This window comes from Talpa europaea, assembly GCF_964194135.1.
Source record: "Talpa europaea genome assembly, chromosome: 8".
NCBI classification, from domain to species: Eukaryota; Metazoa; Chordata; class Mammalia; order Eulipotyphla; family Talpidae; genus Talpa; species Talpa europaea.
Window position 1 is genome coordinate 32,914,064 of NC_140075.1, and position 11,446 is coordinate 32,925,509.

General features: G+C 40.7%; 1 protein-coding gene across 1 annotated transcript in view; it reads left to right on the forward strand.

The window, feature by feature from the left end:
- GANC (glucosidase alpha, neutral C) overlaps positions 1 to 10,370 on the forward strand; it is a gene marked incomplete at both ends in the record, with an annotated part of 57,649 nt that extends 47,279 nt beyond the window's left edge. Inside the window, 6 exons of the mRNA XM_084239988.1 lie at positions 86 to 158; positions 4,501 to 4,575; positions 6,294 to 6,407; positions 8,361 to 8,473; positions 9,551 to 9,654; positions 10,261 to 10,370. Of these exons, the coding sequence (XP_084096114.1) occupies positions 86 to 158; positions 4,501 to 4,575; positions 6,294 to 6,407; positions 8,361 to 8,473; positions 9,551 to 9,654; positions 10,261 to 10,370 (589 nt within the window). The remainder of the gene's footprint in view (positions 1 to 85; positions 159 to 4,500; positions 4,576 to 6,293; positions 6,408 to 8,360; positions 8,474 to 9,550; positions 9,655 to 10,260) is intronic.
- Positions 10,371 to 11,446: the final 1,076 nt, after the last annotated feature.

Sequence of the window (11,446 nt, forward strand, 5' to 3'; positions counted from 1 at the left end):
AAAAGCATTCAATTCAAAGGAAAAGATGTTTTTAGACTGATTATTATGACATTCACTTTTATTTCTTCTCTGTTTTTTAAGGAAGTGCTTTATTGGTTCATCCAGTCACAGAACCTAAAGCCACCATGGTTGACGTGCTTCTGCCAGGATCAGATGAGGTAAGAGTAAATGATAAAGAGCCACACTGCTTTTTGTCTTACATCTCACCCCTTCATCCTGATGAGTTAGCCCGTTTAGAAACAGATTTCTTTGTTATGCAGTTGTGAACACAGCTCAAATGACTGTGGCAACTGAAAATTCTTGTATGTCATAACCACTATCCCCAAAGGTCAAGAAACTTAAAAGTTTCTTGAAGAGCAGGGAGAAAACTGAGCAGGTCACACCAAGGAGGGTCAGAATGCTTCTTTATCTTTACATTTCGACTTGCAACTTAGTGAGTCCTTGCAAACACATGAAAGCTTTAGATAGGGCATAAAAACTGTGAACAATCAAACTTGAGGGGAGGGGTGATGAGGAAGTCATCAGTATGAAGAGATCCTGCTGTTTGGTTTTGACTTAATCTGAATCCAAACATGCACCAAAGTGGGTAAAAAGTAATAACGGTGACTTTCCTCTATCCCCCCTCCCAACTCTCTCTGCAGTTTTATTGGTTATGCCATTGATTACTGTCACTGTACAAAAACAATTATCATCCTCCACTTACTGGAACCCCGGGCACTAAACCCAGGCAGCGCACAGCAGAGAGGCGGGAATAACCCATGTGCTGCAGAGACAGACAACAGATATATTCAAAGGGATCAGGAGAAAAGATAGGGCAGAAATGCGTCAACCAGACTGGAGCGGAGGCAGTGGAATGGAGAGCAGGAAGGAGACAGCTCATGGAGAGTCCCGGAGCACTGGAGTGTCACCGCAGGCTTCAGCAGGCAGGGGAAAGAGCCACGAAGGATACTGAACTGATATGGGATGGCTACGTCAGGATATTCCTGGGCTTTCAAGGCAAGTGGTGAGGTAGTGAATCAGGCCACACTCACAGCGCAGTGGCATCAAGTGATGGGATGGCATTACCATGAAACCACACCCAGGGCCAATGTTCCCCTCCACCCAGCTTTATGTGTTTGGTTGTTGTATTAGTGTATGAAGCTGCTGTAACAAACTGCCACCAAAATGGTGGCTTTATTTAAAGAACAAAAAATTTATTCTCTGAGTTCTGAAGGCTTGAAATCCAAAATCAAGGTGTCAGCAGGGTTGGTTCCTGCTGGAGCCTCTGAAAGAGAGTGTAGTCCATGCCTCTCTCCCAGCTGCTGGAGGTCCCCCCAATCCTCAGCACTCCCTGGCTTGCAGCCTCATCACTCAGTCTCTGCCTCCTCCTCCACATGGCCTTCCCCTCTGTGTGTCTGGCTCTCCTCTTCCATCTCTTGCTTCTGAGGACACTTGTGATGGCAATCAGGGCCCACCTGGATAGCCTCAAATATTCTCTTTATCTCAGTATCCTTACTTTTGTCAAATCTGTTACCCCAGAAGGGGCTATTCACTCCTTCCAGGAGTTAGAAAATGAATATATCTTTTTAAGAGGCCACCACTCAGCCTGCTACACTCATCATTATTGATATAATAATGAACTTTTCTCTCATTTTTTTTAAAGTTTTTTTTTTTTTAGATTTATTTATTTATACAAGCACTGGAAACAGTCAGAAGCACAGGAGGGTGAGAGGATTCACCAGAGCCAGAGCGGGGAGCAGAACAGGCAGAGGGACCAAAGTACACTGCTGAGGGGAGCAGCGGGCAGCAGGAGAGGTCTGCGAGCCATGTGGGACCCTCCTCTGGTGTCCGGGGAACAGCCGGGGATCGAACCGGTGCTGCAGAGGCTGCGGGCAGCTTCGCAACCCAGTGCTCAACCGCTGCGCCACCGGGGAGGCCTTTTTCTCTCATGTTTTCATGAATCTTTCCTCTGGTCCTGTCAGTAATTTCTAGTTTTGAAAGTGAAGACTCTTTACAAAGGGACCCTTGCCAAACAGAAACCTGAGAAAAGGTTGAATACAACATCAACTAAATAAGTTGTCCTGCCAGGTGTCTCTGCTGAGAGTTTCTCAAGCTCGTTCTAACAAAGTAGTAGGTTCCCCTGAGGAGGAAACTTTCTGACTTAGCCACACATGTTTACTAATGATCTGCCGCTTCAGTGCTGTTTCCCAGAGGCTTCTGCGATTATTTCTTTTGCTATATCTTCACAAACGCTGGGTGAAAGAGCCAAGTGTTTCTTGCCAGACCTTTATCTCACTGTTTAACTAGAACCACTTCACACAGTATAGGGGGACGATCTAAAGTCCCTCACGGTCACTCTTCCCACCTTTTTGTATGGCCATTCCCTTACCTTCAAGTCTTTGCTTAATTATCTCCTCAGTGAGGCTTTCTCTGACCACCTATTTAAGATTCTAAATCTTAGGGCCTCCCCGGTGGCGCGCTGGGTTGCGAAGCTGCCCGCAACCTCTGCGGCGCTGGTTCGATCCCCGGCTGCTCCCCGGGCACCAGAGGCGGGTCCCACAGGGCGCGCAGACCTCTCCTGCCGCCCGCTGCTCCCCTCAGCAGTGTACTTCGGTCCTTCTGCCTGCTCTGCTCCCTGCTCTGGCTCTGGTGAATTCTCTCACCCTCCTGCGCTTCTGACTGTACCCAGTGCTTGTATAAACAAAACAAACAAACAAACAAATAAATAAATAAATGCCTCTATTAAAAAAAAAAAAACACATTAAGATTCTAAATCTTAAATGGCCCCCAGTTCTGTCCAGCATTCCTTCATCTTTTATTTTTCCCCATACCATAGAACATGCCACCTCCTAATATTCTCTTTTGTTAAATGTTTTGTTTACTTAGATGTTTGGTTTATTACAACAACAACCATTAGAATGTCAGCTTCTTGAGGGCAGTGATTTTTATCTCTTAGGTTCACTGCTGTATCTCCAGCCTCTAGACTGGTACCTGGCACATAGTAGGCCTCTGATAAGCACTTGTTGGGTGAGAAGCTTGGTGACTGAGTTCCAGGTCCAATCTAAAGGTGTTCTGTCCAGTTAGACCACTCCTAGGTTGGGGATCTTTGTGGGTTTTGTTTGTTTGTTTTTTAAGGATTTATTTATTTATGTATACAAGAGCTGGAGTACAGGCCAGAGATGAAGGGGGTGAGAGGATTCATCAGAGACAGAGTGGGGAACAGAACAGGCATACTGACTGAAATACACTGCTGAGGGGAGCAGCGGGCAAGACAGGAGAGGTCTGCTTTGCCATGTAGGTTTCTCTCTGGCCTGCCAGGCATCGAACTCATGCTGCAGAGGCTGCAGATTGCTTCATAGTGTGGTGCTTAACCCCTTGTTGCCACCAGGGAGGCCCTAGGTTGGGAATCTTTGTGTAGCATCAGAACACATACCCTCAACCTTGCATTCTGATTACTTCTGAAAATAGTGGACAGGTAATCACCAAATCTTGATTGAATCTTTTTTTTTTTTTTTTTGCCTTTCACTCACATAACTATCTAGAGATACTAGAACTCAATAAAGAAAGACATTACAAGAAATTAAAGCTAAGAGGATATTTCTTTACACAGACAAAAATCCTTCACAAAACATCAGCAAATTGAATCCAGCCAAAGATAATGTATCCTGACAATCCCATTGACTTTAGAGTTCACTGAAGATAATGATAGCCTCACACTCACAGTAGGGCAGTGACAGACTCAGTAGCCCAGCTACATAAAAGATGTGGTAATCCCAGGAGGTGAATCTGCAAAATGAATTCTTAGCTGCCAGAAATTGTGCTGGGATAAAAGAGAGACAAAAAAGAAAAGAAAAGAAAGGGGCTTTTTTAATGCTGCTTCTGGTGATATTTTAAGGATTTATCCCATTAAATTACTTAATAGGACATTTTGGTTAGCAACTAACCTCCCTTAAGAGGTATTCCAGCTAATAGTTTGAGCCTCATCCCTAAATTGTACCCCAAAAATTATAAAAGAAATAATATTAATAATTCAAGTTTCCATGTTTTTTTTTCCTTCTCTGAAGTTTTCCCTTTCTGCTGTCTCATTTATAATTCATTTGCTTGCAATGTGCTTTTCTTTATTTTTTGTTTTTTTCTCTTTCATCATCTCTTTTACCATGAGAGGCAGTAGGTTTTTATAAGGCAATTGAACTATACAATTTATGAGCAGGAACTGTGCCTTTCTATTCACTCATGTGTCCCCAGCATATCTACCCATTGTTCAGTAACAACTTTTGGATATGTGGATGGTCAAATGAATGGCCTTTTAGCCAAACTGATCTGTCATAGTACTGGGTTAGTCTTTTAAAATCTTCTTAAAAGCATATGTTCTTTCTAATTCAAACTCAAGATTTTTTTTAATTATACTTATTTTAGTTTTCTGGTAATTTGAAATCCAGATGAGTGGGTGTCTCATTGAATAGTTAAATTATGAACAGAGTTGCTCATATACTCTTTTTCATTGGGGCTATTCCTTTTCAGCTCTGGTATGACTCTAAGACATTTGCTCTTTGGGAAGGAGCACACACTGTGAAGATTCCAGTAGCCTTGGACACTGTAAGTTCTTTTCATATTATTTTCGTGAGTGTGCTCTATTAGCTTGGGTTGCCATAGCAAAACAGCATAGACTCCGTAGCTTCAACAACAGAAATTTATTTTCTTACAGTTCTGGAGGCTCAAAGACCTGGGCAAAGAAGCCAACTAATTCGGTTCCTGAGAAAGTAAACGCTGTCCTGGCTTGTGACAGTTGCCTTCTTGCTGTGCCCCCACATGGGTTCAGCTCTCTGTGTCTCTTCTTATAACAACACAAATCCTATCACCAGGGCCCCACTTTTATGACCTCATTTAATTTTGACCAACTCCATGTAGGCCCTACCTCCAAATACAGTAACTGGGAGTTAGGGTTTCAACATATGAATTTGGGGAAGGGGACACACTCAGGGCATCACATGTGCCTATACAGGAAAAACCAAGGACGTTAGTGTTCTGCCTAACACATACGTGTAGAGACAGAAAGTAGCTTAGTGGCTGCCAAGACCTGGGGCAGAAGGAGGGTTTGGGGAGCAATGGGGAATGACTGCAGATAGATGAGTTTCTCTTGGGGTGATGAAAATGTTTTTTAAAATTGATGGTAGAGCCTCCCTGGTGGCACAAAATGTTAAATCTCAGCACTATGAAGCTATCCTCAGCCACCACAGCACAAGTTCGATCCCTGGCCAAGGAGGTGACCCACATGGTGCAGCAGACCTCTCCTGTCTCACCCACTGCTCCCCTCAGCAGTGTATTTCAGGCAATCCACCTGTTCTGTTCCCCACTCTGTCTCTAGTGAATCCTCTCACCCAGTTCTTGTATGCATAAATAATGAATCTTTAAAAAAATACATAAAATTGATGGTGACAACGGCTGCATGACTGAATATACTAAAACCCATTTCACTGCACACTTTAAATTGGTGAATTATGTAGTACAGGAATATATTAACCATCTGTTAAAATGTAAGAAAAGGTTTTAAAGTGACTTATACTCTGATATCATGGTATGAAACAATGGGGCCCAACCACTCTTTACCCTATATGTTCACATTTGTTTGTCTGAGAAAAATAACAATACTGGAGAAAGAACTTTCATGGTGGTTACCACACATGCCATACAGAATGACCTCCCACAGAATCACTTCCCCAAAACATAGGTTTTAGTGGTAACCCCAGACCTGTTGACCCAAGGGGATGCTATCAGATATGATGTTGGAATGGCCCATTCAGTCTGCATTTCTAAAGGGAAATTTGTTCCTGCAGCTGAATCACAACCACTACTACAGCCATGCATAGTAGGAAGATTAATCAATATGTATTGATGTTATTTTTAAAAATTGTCAATAGTAATATGAACCCTATTATGAAACAATGATCTCAGATATCTGGGCCTGCTTACACAGAAAAATTCACTCTTTAGTATCACCCTAGAGATAAACATGGTAATTATATTGACAGAAAATTAAAAATACAGAACAAGAAAAGCTGCTTATATGATGTTCAGAATAGATAATAGATTGATGAAGGATAAGGATTTCCCCAACTCAAATATGGACCATTTTCTAGTGCTTGAACTCTTCTTTTTAATGTCAGCTGCCATAATTGCCATCTCTGTGCTTATAAATTTATTCTGCCTTTGAGTCTTACTAGCAAAGAATGTGTCATATACAATAAAATATTTTAAAATCCTATTTTGAAATTGCCTTCTCTGAATATCCTTCTCTGAGAGTTTCTCTGTTATAGATACCAGTGTTTCAACGAGGTGGAAGTATAGTACCAATAAAGACAACTATAGGAAAATCCACCGGCTGCATGGCTGATTTCCCTTATGGACTCCGGGTGGCTCTAAGCACTAAGGTATTTGAAAAATGTTACCTTTTTACACATGGTCATTTGTTACTACTTTGTAACAACCTTTGTAGAGATAGCCTTTTAAATATGTGACACTATATAAAGGTGGTAAACATCATCTATGTTTATCTAGCACATTTCTCATCCGGCTTGTCATTGTCCAGCTTGGCTGACTTTAAAAAGCTCAATGACATTCTTCAAAGAAATAGAACAAATACTGATGAAATTCATATGGAACCACAAAAAACCACGAATAGCCAAAGCCCTACTGATGAAAACAAAAGAGAAAGGAGGTATCACACTTCCAAACTTCAAGCTATACTATAAAGCCATAATATTTAAACCAGTTTGATATTGGAACAAAAACAGACACATAGACCAATGGAACCAAATAGAGAGCCCAGAAATAAAGCCACATTTATATGGACAACTAATCTTTGACAAAGGAGCAAAGAATATGCAATGGAATTTGGACAGTTTGTTCAATAATTGGTGCTGGTAAAACTGGACCACCACATGCAAAAGAATGAAACTAGACCACTCCCTCTCACCATGCACAAAAATCAACTCAAAATGGATAAAAGACCTGGATGTAACACCTGAAACAATAACATATATAGAAGAAAATATAGGTAAAATACTACATAACATACATTTCAGTAACATCTTTAAAGACTCATCACCCAAAGCAAAGAAAGTCAAGGAAAAGATAAACACCTGGCATTACATCAAACTGAAAAGCTTCTGTGCAGCAAAATAGACATTAACCAAAACAGAGAGACACCCCACTGATTGGGAAAAATTTTTTGCACTCCATACAACTGATAAGGGACTGATCACAAAGATATACAAAAATCTCACACCACTCAACAAAAACGAAGTAAACAATCCAGTCAAGAAATGGGCAGAAGAACTTTAAAGATATTTCTCCAAAGAAGAGATGCAAATGGCCAATAGGTGTGTGAAAAAATGCTCAACATCCCTATCATCATGGAAATACAAATCAAAACCACATTGAGAAGAGTAAGAATGACACCTTACACCAGTAAGAATGGCACATATTTAAAAAAAAAACTAGCAACAACAAATATTGGCGAGGATGTGATGAAAAAGGAACTCTCCTACACAGCTGATGGGAATGCAAATTGGTCCAACCACTATGGAAAGCTGTCTGGAGGTTCCTCAGTCTACTAAAAATGGAGCTACCATATGACCCAGCAATTCCACTCCCAGGGATCTACCCAAAGGACACAAAAACATTGATTCAAAAGAACACCTGCACCCCTATGTTTATTGCAGCACTATTTACACTAGGTAAAACCTGAAACAACCCAAATGCCCACAAATAGATGACTGGATCAAGAAGATGTGGTATATATACACAATGGAATATTATTCAGCAATCAAAAAAGATAAACTCATGCCATTCACAGCAATGTGGATGGAACTAGAAGGAATTATGCTCAGTGAAATAAGCCAGAAGGAAAAAGAAAAATACTGCATGGTTTCACTTATAGCAGGAATATAGGGGAACCAATGAAGACATCAGTGTAAAAAAAAATAACAACAGTACAAAACACAACAAAGCAAAAACAGACAATTATAAATCAGAGACATCCTACAGGGAAGGAGGAGGGAGAGGGATCAGAGGGAGGGAGGGAGGAACACAGGGGACTGAGGTGATGGTGCACAGGTGCACTGGTGAAGGAAACTCTATGGGGACTATACCTGAGAGGGTGGGGGAAAGCAAATATTGTTTAAAAATGAACAACGATGTAAAAAAATTAAACAAAACAAATAAAAAGAACTCCAAGAACTGAAAATGACAGAACTTTCCTTCTATACCACTGTGACCTCTGGTGCTCTGCCACTTAGCATTGACTATTACTTAAGGAATGCCATTCTTTATCTTGAAAGTTATTCTGTAAGTATTTTCTCCACCTGTGATTCACTCTCCAGGGTTCGGCCATGGGTGAACTATATCTCGATGACGGCCATTCATTCCAATACCTCCACCAGAAGCAATTCTTGCACAGGAAGTTTTCATTCTCTTCAGGTGTTTTGATCAACAGGTAATGGCAGCTAAAAGATGGTAAGAGAAAGCATTCTTGTTTGTTCCTGATCTTGGCGGTTTCGCGCTCAGCTTTCATCATTGGTATGATGTTAGCTGTGGGTTTGTCACATAGGCTTTTAAATGTTAAGGTATATTCCTTCTCTGCCCAATTTGCTGAGTTTTTATCATGAAAGGATATTGAAAAGAAACACAGACCCCCAGATTAAGTTCCCTCAATCTGCTGGAGGTCTTTGAGGTGCATCCACAGGGAAGCTGCTACTTGTGTCTTTTCACAAATGTCCAGTTTATGTGCCCCCCGTTACTCCCTCCCTCAATCCCTCCTTCTTCCCTTTCTTCCTTACTCCCACCTATTCTAGTCACCCAACGTTTTATTTTTGCCTTTATTTCCCTTATTATAGGGGTTTAGTCTCTGAAAACATCTTTATTATGATAAGAAACATATCGCCAATGTTTTCTGCTCTTTCATTGTTGTGGGTCTTACACCTAAGTTTTTAATCAAGTTTGAGTTAATTTTATATAAGGAGTTAGAGAGTGTTCCATCTTCATTCTCTCAAAGGGAGTTAGTAACTCCATGGGTAGATTTACACTCATTGCATTCATGGAAGGAAGGACAGTTAGGAGTCTCTTATGTCCCCCTGGGGTATTTTTCAACCACTCCATATACCTCCCTTCATTGTTGTCTCCATATTCCTTTCCTTCCCCTCTAAAAGATCTTTTAAAAGAATTTAAGTTTGCATTAATCCCAGTTATTCATCCAATTAACAATTCATTAAGTATCTGATTGCTTACAAATTGATTACAGTGTCTAAGTCATATTTCAATTTCAATTTCAATTTCCTTATGTGATTCTCTTCAAATCTTGCTAAAGGGAAATGGGTTTGGCCACTGTCTAGTTAGCCTTCAGCACATAAAGTCATCTTTCCCCATCTCTCCATCTTAGTAAGTATGACCTATATGGTTCGTAACTTCATCGGAAAAGAACGGAAGGGAACTCACATGGCTGGGGATGGTGACCTGATGACCAATCCAAATCCCTCTTCCTCTCCTTTCTTTATGCCATTTGTGTCTATTCCAGCTGTGCTGATAAGAAGGGTCATTATCTCAGCAAGTGTGTGGTGGAACAGATCTGGGTCCTTGGCCTCAAGCAGCAGCCATCTTCTGTGACCACCCACTCGCCTGGTGAGAAAATTGGCCAATTCTATTTGCAAACATAGAAATATTATCAGTGAAGAGATAATTAGTCCTGAAGTTAACATAGTGTGCTTAGCCAAAATGGACTCTGTCCTTTCTAGCAGAGAAAGTACATTTGTGTGCTAGTAGCAAGAAGGAGCAAGGCCAACCTGCTTCTCTTTATCAACTAGTCCTTCTACGAACTGTAAGCTGTTAATATTGTTCTAAGGAAAATTATTTGAGACTTGAAGCAATATTGTGGCTTCTTTGATTATTTTTTAAACTGCAGCTCTCTGAAACCCTGGAGAATCCTATTCATATTTATGGAATTTATTCAAGGGCATAGAATGGGATGTATCCTTTCTTACCTATTGCATTTCTTGAAAAAAATCACTTTGTTCTTTACAGTTTCTTTTTGACCAATGCTGCATTCAAAATAAAGGAGTATTTCATGTTTTAAAAATTCCTGGAAGTCTATGATTTAAAGTGCTTTTAATTTGGATTCTCCTAACTTGGGTATAAGGTTTAAAGACAGAGTAAGAAACATTTCAGATACAAAGAAAATATTTTCTTGCCTACATATCAAACTTTCCCTTTTATTATTTTGATATTTAGGTAGTAAAGATCAGCCTGTGGCTTTTACATATTGTGCCAAAACGTCCACCCTGAGCCTAAAGAAGCTCTCTCTGAACATTGGCACGGACTGGGAGGTCTTCATCAAGTGACAGAGCATGACCTGGTGACGAGCACAGAGAGAGCAGCCTGCACCCTCCCATCTTTCCCTGGGCCTGTACTGCACTGCATGCTGATTGACTTCCCAGGCGCACAATAATCAGTCATTAGTTACCAGATTACTAATGAACAAGAGATTTCATATTTTTCAAATTGTACCTTTTTAGATGTACTAGTATATACTTCATGTCAAATACCACCTCTTCTCCTAGATACAAGTAACCCCAAGACATTTATAGAGTTCAGGAATTTTCCACTGTTTCTTGGTCATGGCTCTGTGCTAAGCACGGTGGCCCAGTGAGTAGCTTCTCTTTGAACATGGCTGAATGGGCTTATTTTACATGAGGTATGGTCAAGTCCACCTCGCGCAGCCCATTTGTCAGCATTTGCCTTGGGCCTTGAAGCAGAATCACTCTGAGTACAGCAGCAGAGCTGCCAGAGGCCTAACTCCAAGTAGACAGGTGCGTCTTGCTCCTCTTACCCCTGTAGTTATCGTTCACCCACTTAGATGTGAACAAACAACCCTTTTCTGCTTGCACTGCATATGATGCAGCAACAGGTAGTTAATCTCCCCTAGAACTTGACTCAGGAGCACAAAGGATTCTTGTTCCTTTATTTCAGGCTCTAAAGTTCCAAATTAATTTTTTTAAGTCTGATTTCTTTATCTTAATTGCTTGTATTAAATGCTGTCTACCGCCCAAAGAATATTTTTAACATGAGTATGCTATAAGTTATAATAATAAAATCAATACCCATTTTCCCACCACCAAACTTCAGAAACAGAACACAGAACTGAGGCAGGGGTTGAGCAATGAGACATTTGCCTTGGGCACAAAATTTAAGATGGTGCCCCAAAACACAGTGATTCATGTAAATAACATTTTAATATAATATTTTTTTAATCAAAATTAATGTGAAAAACCCACAATGAACAAAAAATCAAAAGTTTAAATAAAGACAGGATGGCATTATTGGGCTTTCCTTTTACCGCAGGCTCTAGCATGGCTTGACACGGATTAGGATGTTACAACAGACCAGTTCTTCAGGTTGCTCCCTGCTCCCTGCATCT